The sequence below is a fragment of the Antechinus flavipes genome, chromosome 1, assembly GCF_016432865.1.
Source record: "Antechinus flavipes isolate AdamAnt ecotype Samford, QLD, Australia chromosome 1, AdamAnt_v2, whole genome shotgun sequence".
NCBI lineage: Eukaryota > Metazoa > Chordata > Mammalia > Dasyuromorphia > Dasyuridae > Antechinus > Antechinus flavipes.
This window is the reverse complement of record NC_067398.1, coordinates 303411131-303428024: the sequence shown is the minus strand read 5'-3', so window position 1 is coordinate 303428024 and position 16894 is coordinate 303411131. Positions and strand designations below refer to the sequence as shown.

Here is a 16894-nt window from a genome sequence, read left to right as displayed (position 1 = left end):
TGTATTCCTCTATTCTGCTCCAGTCATTGCACTCTTACCCCAAGAATTCTATTCTCATCTTAGTATTTAATATTTCAGTGTTTACCATTTACAGAAAGCCTTTCCCACTGTCCCACTCCCTCTTAATTCTAGTGCCTTCCCTGTTTACTTGCATTTATGTCTGTTGTCTCTCCCTAGATTGTCATGGTGTCTAGCATATAGCAAGCACTTAATGTAGATTGTTTCCATACCTTCCTCTGATTTCTCTTCTGCATAATAAACCACAATAAGTTCAGACTCAAATAAACCAGATTGGTGGGATCACCCTTAAAGGGTGATGAACGAAAACTATAGAGGAGGGGAAGAAAGGAAGACTGACATCCTTATCTAGTTCTTTGTTGGATTAACTGTGTCTGAGACTCCATTCCTATATGAAAGCTCCAACCATTATTTTGGAGAAATTTTTGATTTAATGAGCACATTACCCCCAGAGTAGACGATTTGGGAACATCAATATTTCACGCTTTCCTCCTGGCATCCCATTCCCATGATATCAAGAACTCCCTTTATAAGTACACAGGCTCACAAAACTCAAATCATGAACAGATTTATTTAGGAGTTCATGGAAACCAATGATCTACTCATAGAAAAGAGTAATATAAGTGAGCAAGCCTCTCTTCCCGAGGCTTGAACAATCTCAGTTGCTTACAGCCATGCCCCGAGGACGACTCCAGGAAGGACCCCTGGGGTGGCTCCTTTCTGAGGTCATGCTGTTGTAGTCCCTTTAGTTTTCCTGTATCATCTGTAGATACTGGCTTCCGGCAGGTGGCAGTCCATCACAGGCCTTCCCACTGTTAGCTATTGCCGTGGGGAAACTCTCTTCCTCTAGTAGATGGTACTTGTGGTCCCCTTTACCAGAAGACTCATGTCAAGAGTGTCTTGACTGAGCTAGTTCACAACTCAAAACACACCTTCAGAGCAGAGGGTCTCCATTTTTTTTTTTAAAGTCATAGTTTTGGCAGTTTCTCTTGGTAACTTAGGAAATCAGAAGTTTCTAAGTCATAAAGTTGAGATTTTTGTGAAGTCATTTTGCAAAACAGGTAGGTGAAAAACTATTGCTTTAGTGAAATGGCAACGATGCTGGGCTTGGAGTCAAAATAACTTGATTTAAATCCTGGTTGTTTTCTCAAACCTAGTGACCCTGGACACTGTAAAAAATGAGGCCACTGGACTGATGAGGCCCCTTCAGTTTTTAAATCCATCAGAGCTATGAGGCTCTGATGTCAAAAGGAACATGATTGCTTTTTCTTTGCTTTTACATAGCATCTGAGGGCACAACAAATTCCATCCTTAAGTCTTTAGTTTAATTCTGGGAGTGAAATCATTCCAACCTCCCCCCAGTTTTCCATTTAGTGACTTCCAAGATTCTATTCCATTGTAAACCTGAAACCAAAGATTCTATAAATGAAACTGCCTTTTCCAAAGTTTTTTATCTCCCATTTTTCATTCTTTTATTGATACTCCCAATATCCAGCACAGTGCCTAGCATAGAAGAGGCTCCTTTAATAAAAGCTTGATGACCAATTCCTATCACATTTTCACAATGTTTGCTGCCAGCAGCTTGAGCAGCACATATCACAAGTCTAAATTAGGCTCAGAAGAGGTTCTCCTCTTTCAATTGTCCCATTCTCTCACATTACTCTGTATTTGGGACATAATGTAAAGGTAGGATTTAGATAATAGCTGCCAAAATCACTGAGGAGAAATATCGATCCCCATTTCTCAATCACATGAGGATTGATACCTATACCTCCCTCGCTTCTTAGCAGTTTTGTGCAGGGGAAATATAAAAGCTAAGACATAGGTCCAAGGTCCCTAAAAGACTTAATTTCTAATCCTGCCTCTGGCAGTAGTTGTGATGATTCAGGCAAATCACTTCTGGTATTGAGGATTGGAGTTGGAATCAAAGTTCTACCACTTCCCATTTCTAGGCTTTCTTTTCCACATAGGATATCTGGATGACAGGAACTTTGGAGGTTCTAAGTTGAAATTTATCATCCAAGGAAACTTTTTCTTAATTGCGAAATGGAGGTTGCCACATAGAAGTTCTTGAACAATGTGAAAGTGCTTTAAAAAGTATAAAGCTATTTAAAAAAATAGTTTGGGGAAGAGCTAGGTTTTTCATTCATAAGACCAATGACAGAAGGATGAGCTCTTGGAATTTCAGCCACAGAACAAGAGCAGAGAGGTGCCATTTTACTCCCATCTAGTGGTGAACAATGTCACTGCCACTAGTACAACATATATCTTACAATGTTTTCCATCTATCTTGCTCCTACTGCTAGACAAAGTGCGAAACTTTTCTTTCCTCATGAATTACATATTTAATGTGATTGTAGTTAGCCTCTTCAAGCCATTATTTGTCAATTTTAAAACAATCAGTTTCTTAGCTATTCCACAGCAATTTTCTACACAATTTCTCAATCCATTTATCTCAATTTCAATCCTGAATCTGAAAGGCTGATTTGGCTTATGTCAAGCCCTATGTTGATTTGGAGGAGACTGCCTCTCTTACCCTGATCCAACTGAAATCCACCCTATCTTTCCAGATCCAGGACAATTAAAGCTCCCTGAACTCCCTTCTAAAACAAAACAAAAAGAAACCCTTTACTTTTACATCTCCACATTTGGATCATTCTTCCCTTAGGGACTAAACATAAAAGCTAAGTCTTGAACCTATGCCCTCCATACCACTTTTCTCAAGTCACTTATCTTCAAAGTAAACAAGAGTAATCAATGAAATAGGCCATCAAATTTCTTGCTCAGAACATGATATGAAGAGTAGCTAATATCTAGCACCTCAGCAACTTACACTCCAACTCACTAGATTCCCTGACAGGCTGTATGAGATCTTTCTAGGCTTTTTCTTGTACTTAACTTATACTTAGTTGTACTTAACATTTTTCTTCTCAAACATTCCCAGATTTTCTCTATGTGCTCTTTCAATTAATATATTTTAATTAATGCATTCCTCAATATTCTTTTTAATCCCTAAATCTCTTCCTCGCACTTGACATTTTGTAATCCTGAGAACCTGGATCCCTCCAAAACACACTGGCCACCTTCAGTAGTATTATGTGACCTTTCTCTTGACACTCTGTTATCAGAAAGAATGAACATCCACCACTGGACTATACTCTTCTATTGACACCTTGAACCTTACCTTGCCTCTTCTCTTATGCCTTAATCTTTTCAATTATTTTCTAGATGGAATTATGGAAATAGGGGGGAGTTTCACCACTACATTCCAGTCTAAACCTATGCTCTGGTCTCACTTTCCTCCCTTTGCAATCTTTAGAAAGGTAAGAGTAACATCTATTCAAACTTTGCTTTTCCCAAGTGCCTAGCAAAATGCTCTGGATATAGAAAGTGAAAAAAGACCTAATATTGAATCACCTCCTAACTAATAAAGGTATGAAGCTAAAGAGAGAAGTATTTAGAGAAGTAGTTTAGAAGAACCAAGGCTCATGTGCAATATAGAAATATATCCTTATTTATATCTGTGAAATGAATATATTTCAAATACAGATTTAGGAAAATCTTCATAACCGAGTGTCTATTACATGCAAGACATTAAAATTAGCTAGTAAATGAATATTGCTTGTTCAAAAGTTGGACAAAACCCTGAACTTCACTATGCTGAACACAAGTTACCTAACCTAGCTTGCTGGATTGTAGTGAAATGAATCATTTCTGTCTAGATGTACTTAAGAGTGGGACATAACTACCACTTCTTTCTATTTCTAATAGCAGCTACAATCTTGTATGACTTTGTACCAAAATCTTATAAACTGTTCAAACTGAATCTTGAAATAATCAGACTTTCCAATGCACCTTCTCAGAAATTATCATTATATTGTTTTTGTATTCCATGCCTCACATTTCCTCATTTCAAATCTTGACTAGCTCTCAAACATGCTTTTATTGATACATTTAAGCAGCTTAAAACTCACAGGAAGGGCTAATATACTAGTCAAGTTCTCATATCGGTAAATGTATCTTTCCTCTCTCAAGTGACTTTACCCAGTGTGTTTTCTGTTTAGAAATGATCACCATATTGAGCTATTATCATTATTTTATTCTTATTTTAATATTCATATTCATATCTTAGTATTTGAATTAAATGGTCCCACTTTTCTAAGTACCAAAAGGAAAAGGCACAAAATGTAGGAGATGTGTTCAAGTGTTTTCTTTCCTTTCTTTTAGTACTTAAAACCACTGGAAGAAATTATTTTCTAATTTTACTTTTTCTTTACTTAAAACAAAACAAAAGCAAACTTTTCCTTTTCTTAAGGAAGGGGACAGAGACAAATCAACAAAGCATAATTTAAAGACTTCTACTGATGGAAAACTTAAGCATCACTCAAGAACTTTTAATTTAGAAGAAAGCTACCAAGTCTGACAACATACAATAAACCAAACAAGGTATTTTTATTTATGATTTATAACCTACCTCCTTCCCAAAAAAAAGTAGTCAGGAGGCAAAAGCCAAACAAGTTATGTTCTTAAAACATATTTAAGTATTTCAATCTTGTAAGAATCAAAGTTGTAAGAATCAGTGGATAACAAATTACTTGAGTCAATTGGTACAGATATTTTCCTTTACCCAAGATTGTCATTGAGCTGACAGTGCCACCTTGAAGATGACTTGCTTTAAATTCTCTAATAGTCTATTACATAATTTAATACATTTGCATGAAGGTTTCATGACATATTGGACAACTGGATAAAAATATTCTGGGTGACCAAGAATAAAATCTGTATGAAAGTCAACTTTAAAAACCCTTACAATACACATTTGATACAAGGCTTCAAGAACTGGATGCCACCAAGTATTCCCTTCAATGAAATCCAAAATTGTACAATTTAGTATTATGTCCTTTGAGAATTGTCACCACTCATGGTGAAAAGCCTCTCTTAAATTAGCCAGATAATTCAATTAGCTAAAAATGCTTAGACAACAGTTGTGCAGTATACCATGGCAGCCTTATTTAATGTCTTTCCAGCCTGGTAGGATCTACTGGAGCTTGTGCTCTGCTGATACAGCCAACTCTCTCTGCCTGCCAACTACCACTTAAGTGGGAGATCACTTCCCTACCCTGTTCCCTGCCTAGTTTCCAAAGGTATTCACTGCCTCTGGTGTGGCTAAAAGCCGGCAGATTTTGGGGGTGGGGGGAGTTATGCCATCAGGTGATCTCTCCCTGAGTGTAAGAGGCCCCTGGCACACTTAACAAACCTTGGGGTTGCAGGGGATAACTTGTGTAAACATGTGACCTCACTCAAATCTTTTTAAGAAGCTAGTGGAAAAATTGGTATTAAAATTAGTCCCTTGTAACAAAGATAGATTTTGAGATAGAATGAAAATGTCAAAGTGGAAACAGGGTTTTTAATCAATTATTCAGAAGAAGCAACAGAAGGTGAACGGTAGAATTGTTTGATCTTTTTTCTGGCATGGATGCTGAATTCCGTGTTGATAAGCATGCCAGCAAATTTTCACAAATTTCATTATATAAGATTCACAAAATAAACTTGTTCTTGGCATTATAAAGCCTGAAGTGGGAAAAACACACTAGAAAGTTGTCACATTGTTTAGTTCTCACCAAACAGAATACAGTTGGATAGAAAGACTTTCTCATCCTACTTCTTTGCTGTGCTGAAGCATATCTGACAACAGCACCCGTCCATTTCAAAGGTTAGGTTAAATTCACTGCTAGGAAATATTTTTAAGATTCTTTACTTGTAAGAGGATAACACAGTTTAAGATTCATTGAGTTGCTGCACACTTTGGTTAAAAAAAACAAAAACACACCTATAAGTATGTCAATTTGCTATCAAAGGCATGTTATCACAATACTGTGGCTGCTAAAATGAGCCATGGCTTCACAATATCCCAAGAATTAAACATAATGTACTCCACCCAGTTATTTACTCCAATGATTTCAAGTGAATCTATAACATTTTATAAAACTATTATCCTGATTGCCCATAGAGGGCCTAGTACATCACTAGTATCCAATACATAGTAAAGAAGGTGGTATTCACTTCAATGGTTTAATATAAGCCATTAATGCCATCATTAAAGAAGTTCCTTATATTTCATAATTAGAAAACCATGTTTCACTCAATTTAAAACTCAGAAGCACTGTTCTTTGATTTCCTTGACTGGAAGCAAAGGAATAATTAAATGCATCACACAAATGTAAACATTACCAAAAATTCTTTGTAAAAAGTCATTTAATATCCTTAGGAGAGTGGCAGGTTTCTGTTACCCTCCAAGATTGTACTTAACCCCTTCTCCCTCTAAAAAAATCCTTTAGAAGTTGAAAGACAAAAAGTATTGATGAATTATTTTTACTATCATTTCCATAACTAATTTTCAGGGATTAGAAGGGTGAAGTCTGTGGTACTGATACTTCCCATTAGTACTATCTATTCATTGATTTTGAAGGCAGCTTTTGGGTTATGAAGGCATACACATTACAGTGGAAGTCCAGAAAGAGAGATCATAATTGCAAAGTACAGATTTCATCACATACCTTTATAAAAACCACATTTGGGGTATGTGGATAACAGAATTTTGAACAAGGCAAGTGGAGCCAATCTACTCCAAAAACTATGGATCCCACAGATTATAATACCTTAAAAAATATTTAAAGAATATTTCCAGTCATTGTATTTGTACACGGTTCCCTCCTGGAAAACCTTTTATTTCTTAAGCTTGAATGCGACTAGTTAAGAGGCCAAAAACCAGGATTATACATTGGCAATACTGAAATTAAAAAAAAAAAAAAATACATCTTAGTAAAACCTTGTTATAAATGAAAAGGTTTCCCAAACTGTACTTCCAGGGAGAGTAGAAATCTTCCTCAACTTCCACGTCACTCACTGAAGTAAAATTTTTATAGAAAATTTTATTCAACATACAACATTTTCCAGCAAAAAGGCAATATACAGGAAGAGTTGTTGTACACTGCTGCTACAGAAACAAAAAAAAAAAATACTGGAAAAGAATGAAAAATAAATGTGATTTGCTGATTCTATTTTTACTGCACTCAAAACTAGACACGCTGGCATTAGCTCCAAAATAAAAGGAAACAGTCTGGGACTGAAATAAAACTACACACAATGAATATCAACATCAGTGAAATTCACTTGCAGACTCACCCAACAAAATTAACCTCCAAGTGTTAAATTGTACATGTTCATTCATTAAATATACAATTTCATGTTCTTTTTTCTTATTTTTTTTCTTTTTTGTTTTTCTTTTTTTCCTTTTTTTTTTTTTTTTTTTTTTTTTTTTTTTTTACAAAGTCAATAGCTTACTAAACACTAGTGAGCATGCCCTCTGTGCTAAAAGGCTATTTTCTTTGTTTCTTCCATCTGTTCCCATTTAAATGAAATTATATTTATAATCCTTTCAACCTGCTTTTGCCAACTTCTGATGTCATTAAATTTGCCAATAGGCAAAATAGTAAACCTTAATTGTATTTAACAGTGTTTTTAATTTATTAAAAAGACCCAAAATGTCTTTTAGGGTTTTATTCAGTGCACCCACTCTGCAAAATGGGCAGCAAAGTAGTGGCTGAACTAAATAAATCAAAACTAGTTTTATTAAAAAGATCCTATGCAGCTGGAGGAGACATAAATCCCGAATAAGTGCCAACAATGTACACAATGAAGTAGAGATCTCTATTTATTGATGTTGTGAGTTCTTTTTCTTTTGCATTTACAAATGCACAAAAGGTCATTTAAAGTATAACTGAAGGAAATAAATCAGTTGTGAGTCTAAACATAAGACTTACTTGCTGCAGGGTTGGTGAAGGAAACCATACCGAGAAGAGCAGCCAGTCAGCTTATGCCATCTATAAACATACTACAGACACATTTTTTGCCAATATCAATTGTCCTACTAAACTCTTCCCCCATTATGCTGACAATTGCCTTGCATTACGTTTACCATAAAATAACTCTCATTGGCATCCAAGCTTTATAAAAACACCTTCATTTTGCTCAAAAAGGGCAGTCAATAGATACAGAGAAGCCAAACTGAACAGCCTCAACAAAATAAAATTAACATCAGCAGCAAATCCTCTTGCTGAAGACTTCAGATATAGTGCACGTGTACCAAAGTTCTACTGTTGTTAAAAAGGTGCACACACACACGTATTGTCCCTTGCCTTGAACAAACTGGTTAAGTAAGTCAGTTATGAATTTTAATAGCCTTTTCAAGGTAAGTGTAGCGACTTCTCTTTGGGGCTTTATTGAAATGGTCAAGCCCCAGCCAAGGCCTGGGATGAGACATGTTACCTAGGGGGAAAAAAAGGAAAAAATCTTTTAGAACTGATAACTTATACCTGAATACAACGATGAGAGTTTCTCTTGTTTTATAAAATCAAAATAGTAGTTTATACATCGCCCCCTCCCCTCTATTTAAATTATAATTCAAATATTTCTTATTAATTATTGTCAAAGTGAATAATAATAGGCAAATACTTAAAGGTTGCTAATATTTTCTTTTGGATACTGATACATAGTGTAACTGGTTCTGAGAATGGTTCTAAACATTTGGTGGCATAATATAATAAAGTATTTCTTATAAAATTTAATTTAATTTAAATAGCAATAAATTTAAGAAAAATTGTTTCTGCATCTCTGACTTACACTTGGATAAAGAACAATGGTCTAAAACTAAACGTCAAGTCACTCACCCGGCTGAGCCTCAAAATCTTTCAAATTGACTTCATATTCATCTTCATTTATGTACTGGTGCCGACCCATCATTACAATGGCAAATTTAAACTTAAAAATAAAAAAAAAAAACACACACACAAAAAATAAAAACAAAACAGAAGTCTTTTCAAATCTGAATAGAGGCATAATGTGACTGCTGTGGAGATAAAAATAATCTCATATCCAGAAATATACTGGGGTGTTTCATATACACAGATGTAAGATATCCTTTAGTAATAATGAAAGCAAATCAGGAAGGAAAGGTATAGTGTTTGTCATGAATATTTGGGGGGGTGAGGGGAGAGAAGAGAGAGAGAGAATTCATTTAAGTGTGGGGAGACAGAGATAAGGATCTATTGGCAAGGTTCCTGGCAGGGATACTCTCCTATCCCATTCACTCTACAATCCGGGAATTTCATGAATGTGGGGGTGGGGGTCCCCCATCTAGGTGGTTGACATTTTATCAAGAAACTCTTAATTCACACTAAAAGAAATACCAGTGCTTAAGAACAATTTGATTAGCTGTGCTAGAGACAGCAACACAATTTACATCAGGAATAACATTACAGCATCTCTAACAATAATTAACATTACAGATCACTAATAAGGATTATATAAAAATGATTTTTACCTCCTCCTGCAGGTCTAATGTAAATTCTTACCTTCTCAAACTCTTTTTCCTGGATATCTAGCATTGTCTGAATTCGTTTCATCACTTCTCTGAAATGTTCACCCTATAAATGATTAAATATATTTAGTAGATAATTGTAAATGTATTAAAAGATAGACAAATTACGTCTAAAACTACAACTTTTCAAATGAGCCACATGTATGACATTACTATTACACTTAAAATAAAAATACATTAAAAGTTAATTCTTTGCAGTACCCCAGGCCGGATGTCATTCAAGTTTTTCCCAGTTTAAAAAAAAAACCGACTACAGTTATTATACAATTTTTTAAACAAAAGTAAATCAGGCAATAAACATATTACAAATGATTAGCCAAACACTGAATCATCAGTATGTCCTAAATTGCTCTGCTTTGGGAGATATTAAGATATTAAAATGCTGATGGATTAAAAATTGAACAAAAGAATTTAATTAATCTAGTAATCAAGAAGACCAGGGCAATCTTAAAAGGTGACTTACCTGGTGTATCCTGAGCAAAAATGGTATACCAAAAGTTCCAAAGACCTCTTTGTGGAAATGAGCCACTGTGATTAGCATCTCATTTTCTTTATCTATATCTACCTGGTCCAAGGGTATTTCCTGTAGTCAAATTAAATATTCTGATCATGAGCAGTTCTGATAAACAATTTAGAAGACAGAAATAGGTAGATTTACAATTAATACACTAACAAATTCCAAGGTTTTTTTTTTTGTTCTTAAGTCATTTCTAAACTGCATTTTATATATATAGATGAAGAACCAAGACTAAAATTATCTTCAATATAAAACCACAATTCTAATATACTTAACCAATGGTTTCAGAGAAACTAAGAAAGGTTTGTATGAAATAATGCAGTGTGAAGTGAGTACAATTTACACTACTACACAAACCTTGTTAAAAAAGGATGCAAAAACACAACTTTGAAAGCTTTAAAAACTGTGACCAACCATATGAAGGATGACACCCAAGAGGCAGACAGACAAAAGTGCAGGTCTAGCCACTGTCTTGCCGAGTGGTGGTAAGGCCTAGTTAGGGCCTCTATGATCAAACAGAGCCTTTTGCTTGATAATAAAAGTCCTTCACAATCCGGCCCCCTCCAAACTTTTCTGATTTTCTTAAAACATAAACACGGCCATACTCTGATTTAGTGGGAGTGGCCTCTTTTTTGAGTCTTGCACATGACAACCATTCTACTCTCCTGATTCCAGAAATCACTAGCTGTCTCCTATGCCTGAAATTTCCTGGCTTATTAACAAGTATCAGCTTGAATCTGATCTGCAAGAAGCCTTTCCTAACTTCCCTTAAGGTTGTTGCCCTCCTATATAAATAATGTCCAATTTATACTATAGGTAGTTTGTTTTCTCCTAGCAGCAGGATTAAAGCAGCATGAGCTGTCTTTTACCTTTCTTGTATCCCTAGTAATAAAAGCACAGCACATACTAAGCACTTAATAAATGTTTGCTGATCAACTGACTGAGTCCTATTACCTTTCTATCAGGAAATAAGTTAACATGAGCAAGCTTTGAAAATGATTAGTACCTAATGAGGCTTTCTTCTGGAAATAATCAGGAGAACTTTAAAAAATCATGGCATTGGACAGAACCCTCCAAGACATTTTTTGTCAGAGTTCATTATTTGCAGAAATCTCTAGAACCCATTCCCCCATAAATGAGAAAGCTTAGGAAACTTAGGAGCCAATTTTATAGCTAGTTCATAACAGATCAGCTTTGATCATAACCCGCCAACTTCCTTGCATAGAAAAATTCCTTTCAGTTCTAAATCTTTGATTTACTAACCTCTATTCGAAATGTTCGACTTGTTGCAGGTGATAAACATTCTAACAATTCATCTTCCTGATGGACACCAATAATTTTGTAGCTTACAATTTCTAGCAGCCTTAAAAATAGGAAATGAGTAAAAACAAAATTAATGCCTTCTCCCCCAAAAAAACCCAACATTTTTTTTCTTACAAAAATGAATGCTTAGATTAAATTACTACTACAACTAGGGGTGCTTTTCTGAACTTACATATTCCAACTTTACCTAATTGGATTCACTTTATGGAATATATCATTTAACCAAGTCAACAGTTATGTTGCCTGAAATGTCAAAGGAGGTTTTATCTTAATAGTGGAAAGTGGTGAGGAGAGGAAAAAAATTCTTATTGGAAATAATTTACAAGAAATTTGTGAGAGGGAAAGATAATGAAATGAATACCAACTTCCTTATATAAAGACAAAAAAAAAAAAAAATCACTGAAAAACAACACCTGAATTAAAATACTTTCATATTTTAAGAATAGCTCTCATTAAGGTTGAAATTATGTTGGGCAAGGATACAAAAGGGGAGGACTTAAATTAAAAATAATCAATTTTTTTTGTTGATGAACTTCTGAAAAAACACTTGAAGGATCTGGAGATTTGCTTTCATTTTAACTATCATTCTGGAATGTAGAAACACCTCCTCTATTCAATGCCCAAACTCCTTATGATATCGCCTATTAAACCTTCAGCTTTGGATGACCCCTATAATCTGTTACCTTCATGCCTACTACTGAATAAAGACTAAAAAACAAAAACCACAATGACTCTGACTAGATTCTTGAGAACTTTGTCATACAACCTCAACTGGGACCTCACTGCTGCTAGACAAAATTTTACTGTACCTTTCCATATCAACTCACTCTTCTACCTTTTCTTATTTTCCTGAAATATTCCATGGTTCTCCTTCTTCCCACTGTGTCAGATGAAAATCTTGCCTCATATTTTATAGAAAAAACTGCGGCCATTAGCTGTGAACTTCTTATCATCTATCTTTACAGATTTATCTTTTTCCTTCTCCTTTATCATCTATCACTCAGATGTAGCCTGTCAATTTCTCTTATTTAACCCGTGTCTCATGAAGTGATCTCGCTGCTAACCAAGGCTATTCTCTATTTATTCAAAAAGTCTCATTCCAACAGATTGCTCCCACTGTCATCTCCAAGGTTTCCCTTATCCTGGAAAAGAATTTCACTTGATCCTTATCTTTCCCTTCTTCCCATCATCCCACATGTCTCTGCCTTTTTGGAGCTAAACTCCTTTAAAAGGTCACTTATAATGTAGAAGAGAAAAAATGTACCTCCATTTCTTTTCTGATATCACTTTCTTTTCAGTCTTTCAGATCTTCTCATTCCAATAAAGCTACTCTCCAAAATTACTACCTTACGATTAGTTGCCAAATCCAGTGGTCTTATCTAAATCCTCAGTCTTTGACCTCTTAGCCTTTGACAGTATCGCTCTCCTCTCTAGGTATCCCTCACCCTAGTTCTCCTCCTATTTCACTCACTCTGTCTTTTGTTGTTAGATCCATAGGGCAACTGGTGGCACAATAGATAGAGCATCTGCTCTGCAGTTAGGAGGACCTTACTTTGAATCTGATCTCAGACATCTGACACTTAGTAGCTATTTAGACCCTGGACAAGTAACGTAACCCTGATTTCCTAAACAACAGCAAAGATAATATAATCTCTATAATATAAGCTCTTTGAGCTTTTTTTTCCTACTAATATTTATTGATCATGTAGATGAATAGCAACAGTTCATTTTATTTCCTTTACACTTTCCACAACTATTTTCCAGAAATGCTTACCTAAGTTTCCCTGATGCTTTCTCGCATAGTTCTACAGCCTTTTTACATTCTTCTAACAGGTCCCGGACACAGCCATGTTTGTCGGGATATAGTGTTATTTCCTAAGTAGTAAAAGAATTAAAACTGTTTTAAAAATAGAAAATGGCTTTTTTTCATCAAGTTTTCCAATGTCTCACCTTCATGTGGAAGTGGACAAGTTCTCAAGGGTGACGAAAAGAAAGCTATAGCAGATCACATGCAAACTGGAAATCCTTGGATTAGTGGTAACTGCTATAATACCACAACAAATTATTTGTGGCCTAAAATTTCCAATGAAACTAGAGAAAAATCTTATCATAGGACTAGATAATCCTCCCCTGCTTTCTTCTCTACCAATTTATGACACTGTATAGTTAAGAATGGATGAACTATTATGATCTGTACTGCAATACATACTAATAGGCCATTTTTTGCAACATTTTAAAAAAAGCAACCTTGTGAGATACACAATATTTATCTTTCACAGACCAACAGAGTCAGGAGACCTATATCAACAAAACAATTTTCATAGTATAAGATATCTTCAATAATATTCTCAAGTCTGACATAAGGTATGGAAAATGTCATGTTCAAAATTACTAATTAGTAGTTTTATTTCTAAATGTCACTTTTAGAAATGTCTGGGTGTCCTGAAAACCTAGAAGAAAAAAAAAGCTGGAAAATAAATTTTTTTATATTAACTAAAAACTTTTGGAATGTTCCAATGTGCAATAATAAACATACTATCACATTTTTGTGTATAACGCAAAGTATTTCACCTTCTATTTATCCACCTATTTCTTACCTACATACCCAACTGAAATAAAATAGTGCCATTTTAAAATAAAAATGTAGCAGAATTTAAAATTTAAAAATTTAATTTTAAAACTTAAAAATTTAAATTTTAGGTAAATACCATGTCCCATATGGAGAAATCCTGCTATATACCTTGAGGCCAACTCAGAAGCCAAATTACACAGCTAAGTTTTAGAGGAAAGATAAATAAAATTTGTCACTTTATTCACCGGAACATGCATAATTGTTTGGTCATAAATTATTCCAAATGTGTAACTATGCTTTCTTCAAATAATAATGTTACATCTCCAAGTTTACTACAATTGTGTTTACTAATTGCATTCGAGCTCACTAAATGCTATAACCATAATTTTACTAGCAAATCAGGGGAAAATGCAACTTGTTTTTAATCCAGAGTGTCATGAAGCCTGGGTAGAATGAAAATATTTACGAAGTATTCCACAATTACAAATAAAAACCAATGTTTATTCCACAATTACATTAACCAATGTTATATACCTTGTTCTTTTCATACATAGAGTGAAAATGGTACTGTTCTATAGGGGGAATTTTTTCCTTTATATGAAAAATTATTTCCTCAGTGTACAGGAAAAGATCAGATTAAGATGGAGGGGGGGAGAAGAGAGAGGGAATATAATTGGAAATAATTAAATGTAGGGGTATAAAAGTTCACTAACAATAAGAAGGAAACTTTTCTGAGGGAGTTTACAATTAGATCATATTACAAATGTTACATTGCTTACCTCTTCCCTAAATTGACTGTTTAGCCAAATGCATTTAAAACTCCTCCGATTTTCAAAATCTGTTATTTTCATTTTCAGCTAGGAAAAACACACACAGTTTAAATATATATCCACATGTACTCTTCTCCCACCCTTTTTGTGATGATTGTTATTACAAGTATAAATAATTTGGCTTCCTACCTGCTGGTAGTAAAGTTTCTTGGGTTGTCTGGGTTTAAAGAACTGCAGGAGATCTCTTAAAGTACCTTCATAATTATGTCTAAGAGGATTACCTGGGCCATCCCTATAACTGCACAAAAAAAGAGTATATAAATATAATTTATTTATACCTATATTCTAAACATCTGGCTGTACATAAAGAAGCAAGTCACTATCCTTTTAATGCTAGGTATGCAACTAAGAATCTACCATTTGGAAGTGAGAGTTGGAATTACCTAAACCACCACATTATGATAATGATGTTTTAAAAAAAAAATCAGATTGAAAAAATTCTTACACCATTGCAAATACTGCCACAAATGTAATATTTAGATGTGGATATATGCTAAATTCTCTTTAAATTTAATATTCTGAAATCTTATAACTGAAACTGCAAATAAAACAAGCATCCTTAAAAATTATACTTTCACTTACTCCTTTACATTTCAGGCTAATTGTCTGAAAAAGCTCTTTTCTTCCCATTCAACAAGTTTCACATGATCACCATCTTCCAGCTAACACACACTCTGCAACCAGTCACCCTTCAGTTTTTCAAATCAGTGACTGCAAAATATTAAAATACAAAACCTCCTACTCTTTCCTTGGGCCAACCCACCGCAGTAATAGGAAGCAATGGAATGCCAACTGAAGGAGGAGTTGCTTGGTATGGGACAATTAAAAAAAAAAAAAAAAGACTAACTTATTTAAAGCATATTTCACTATATCAGAGAAAGCACAAAGAAAAGCACAGATTTCCATAAATACATCTTACCCTTGGGACTTGAAAAACTGAAGTAGCATTGGATCTGTATTTAGCCTCTGTGCAACTGTCTTTGCAACCTAAGAAAGGGAAATGATGGTGATGACAAACTATGTCCCAAATTAGATTAAAATATAAACTCTAAGTTATCAACATTAGCAGTTTTCTTGGTAAATATTCAAAACCATATGAATATGGATAGAATCTGATCAAGCAAAAAGTGGTTTTTAGCTTTTTCACCTCTTGGAGATAATTTGAGTCATTGCAGTTTTGCTATTTGTAAAAATGTGAAGACCAAGATTAAAACCTTGATATGCTGAAATAATATTCATTCAATAAACAATTTTTTTCACAAATATTTTAATTTGCCAAATAAAATGAATACAACATTTTCTTATGAAATACTAACTTTTAATACTACTCCAATATTTTAATTATGGTTATTAGAGATTACTACTACTAATATTAGAGAAAATGAAAAAAAATCAATTCACTGGAATTTATATTGAACAATGCTTTAAGAAGAAATGTTTTAATGGGTATATGTAAGGATATTCCAAATTCTGTTTCAACTATCTAGTTCCAAGATGGTAAAGCTATGTGGATAGAAATAAATCTGAAGAAACCACCTACACCCCAACAGCTGACATTATATTGTGGTGTGTACACATATACTTCTGACAACTTTCCATCATTAAGGGTAGACTTTGAGTGTGAAGAAAAAGCAACAAAAGCTTCTATTTTGTTGGGGAAGAGACAAGGCATACATTGTTTCTGCGGGAACATTTCAATTAAGAAAGGAAAAAAAGTGAAAGTTGTATAAAGTACATTATGGGGAAAATTTCTTAATAAAATTTAAAATGTGTTTTGACTATGCCAAAATGATCAAATTAAAACTAAAAGACTAAATGACTTTTTGTGGACTATTCACCAAGGAAGTTCTTTTAACAAAACTGAAGAAAAATTTTTTTCAATAGCTTGGGAAACAAAAATTGCAATTTGTTAAAAATACCTGAAAATAATTCATCCTATTTGACAAAGTAACAACAAATCCAGGATCATTGGGAATAGTTTTATCACAGAAAATGACATCCACACGGTGATATAAGTCTCTGAAATATTCCTTTGCAGTTGGTAGTTCACTGTTATCATTTTCTGGGTCATCTCTGAAAACAAAAACCTAAGTTATTAACTACTTAAAAATACACACTAGAAGAAATCATTAATACAAATTACACTAATGTTTTTTCAAAAGATATTTTCAATGAAAAAAATTAATGTGATAGAA

At 34.2% G+C, this 16894-nt stretch overlaps 1 protein-coding gene across 2 annotated transcripts in view; it reads right to left on the bottom strand.

Moving 5' to 3' along the window:
• Nucleotides 1-4446: 4446 nt before the first annotated feature.
• The window catches only part of USP7 (ubiquitin specific peptidase 7), a 78898-nt gene continuing 66450 nt past the window's right edge, over nt 4447-16894 (bottom strand). For both annotated transcript variants that reach the window (XM_051963544.1, XM_051963552.1), the window contains exons 22-31: nt 16619-16772; nt 15619-15686; nt 14829-14937; nt 14649-14726; nt 13072-13172; nt 11238-11337; nt 9921-10040; nt 9432-9503; nt 8748-8838; nt 4447-8346 (exon numbers count right to left, since the gene is read on the bottom strand). In XM_051963544.1, the coding sequence (XP_051819504.1) occupies nt 8240-8346; nt 8748-8838; nt 9432-9503; nt 9921-10040; nt 11238-11337; nt 13072-13172; nt 14649-14726; nt 14829-14937; nt 15619-15686; nt 16619-16772 (1000 nt within the window). In that variant the 3' untranslated portion in view covers nt 4447-8239. The remainder of the gene's footprint in view (nt 8347-8747; nt 8839-9431; nt 9504-9920; nt 10041-11237; nt 11338-13071; nt 13173-14648; nt 14727-14828; nt 14938-15618; nt 15687-16618; nt 16773-16894) is intronic.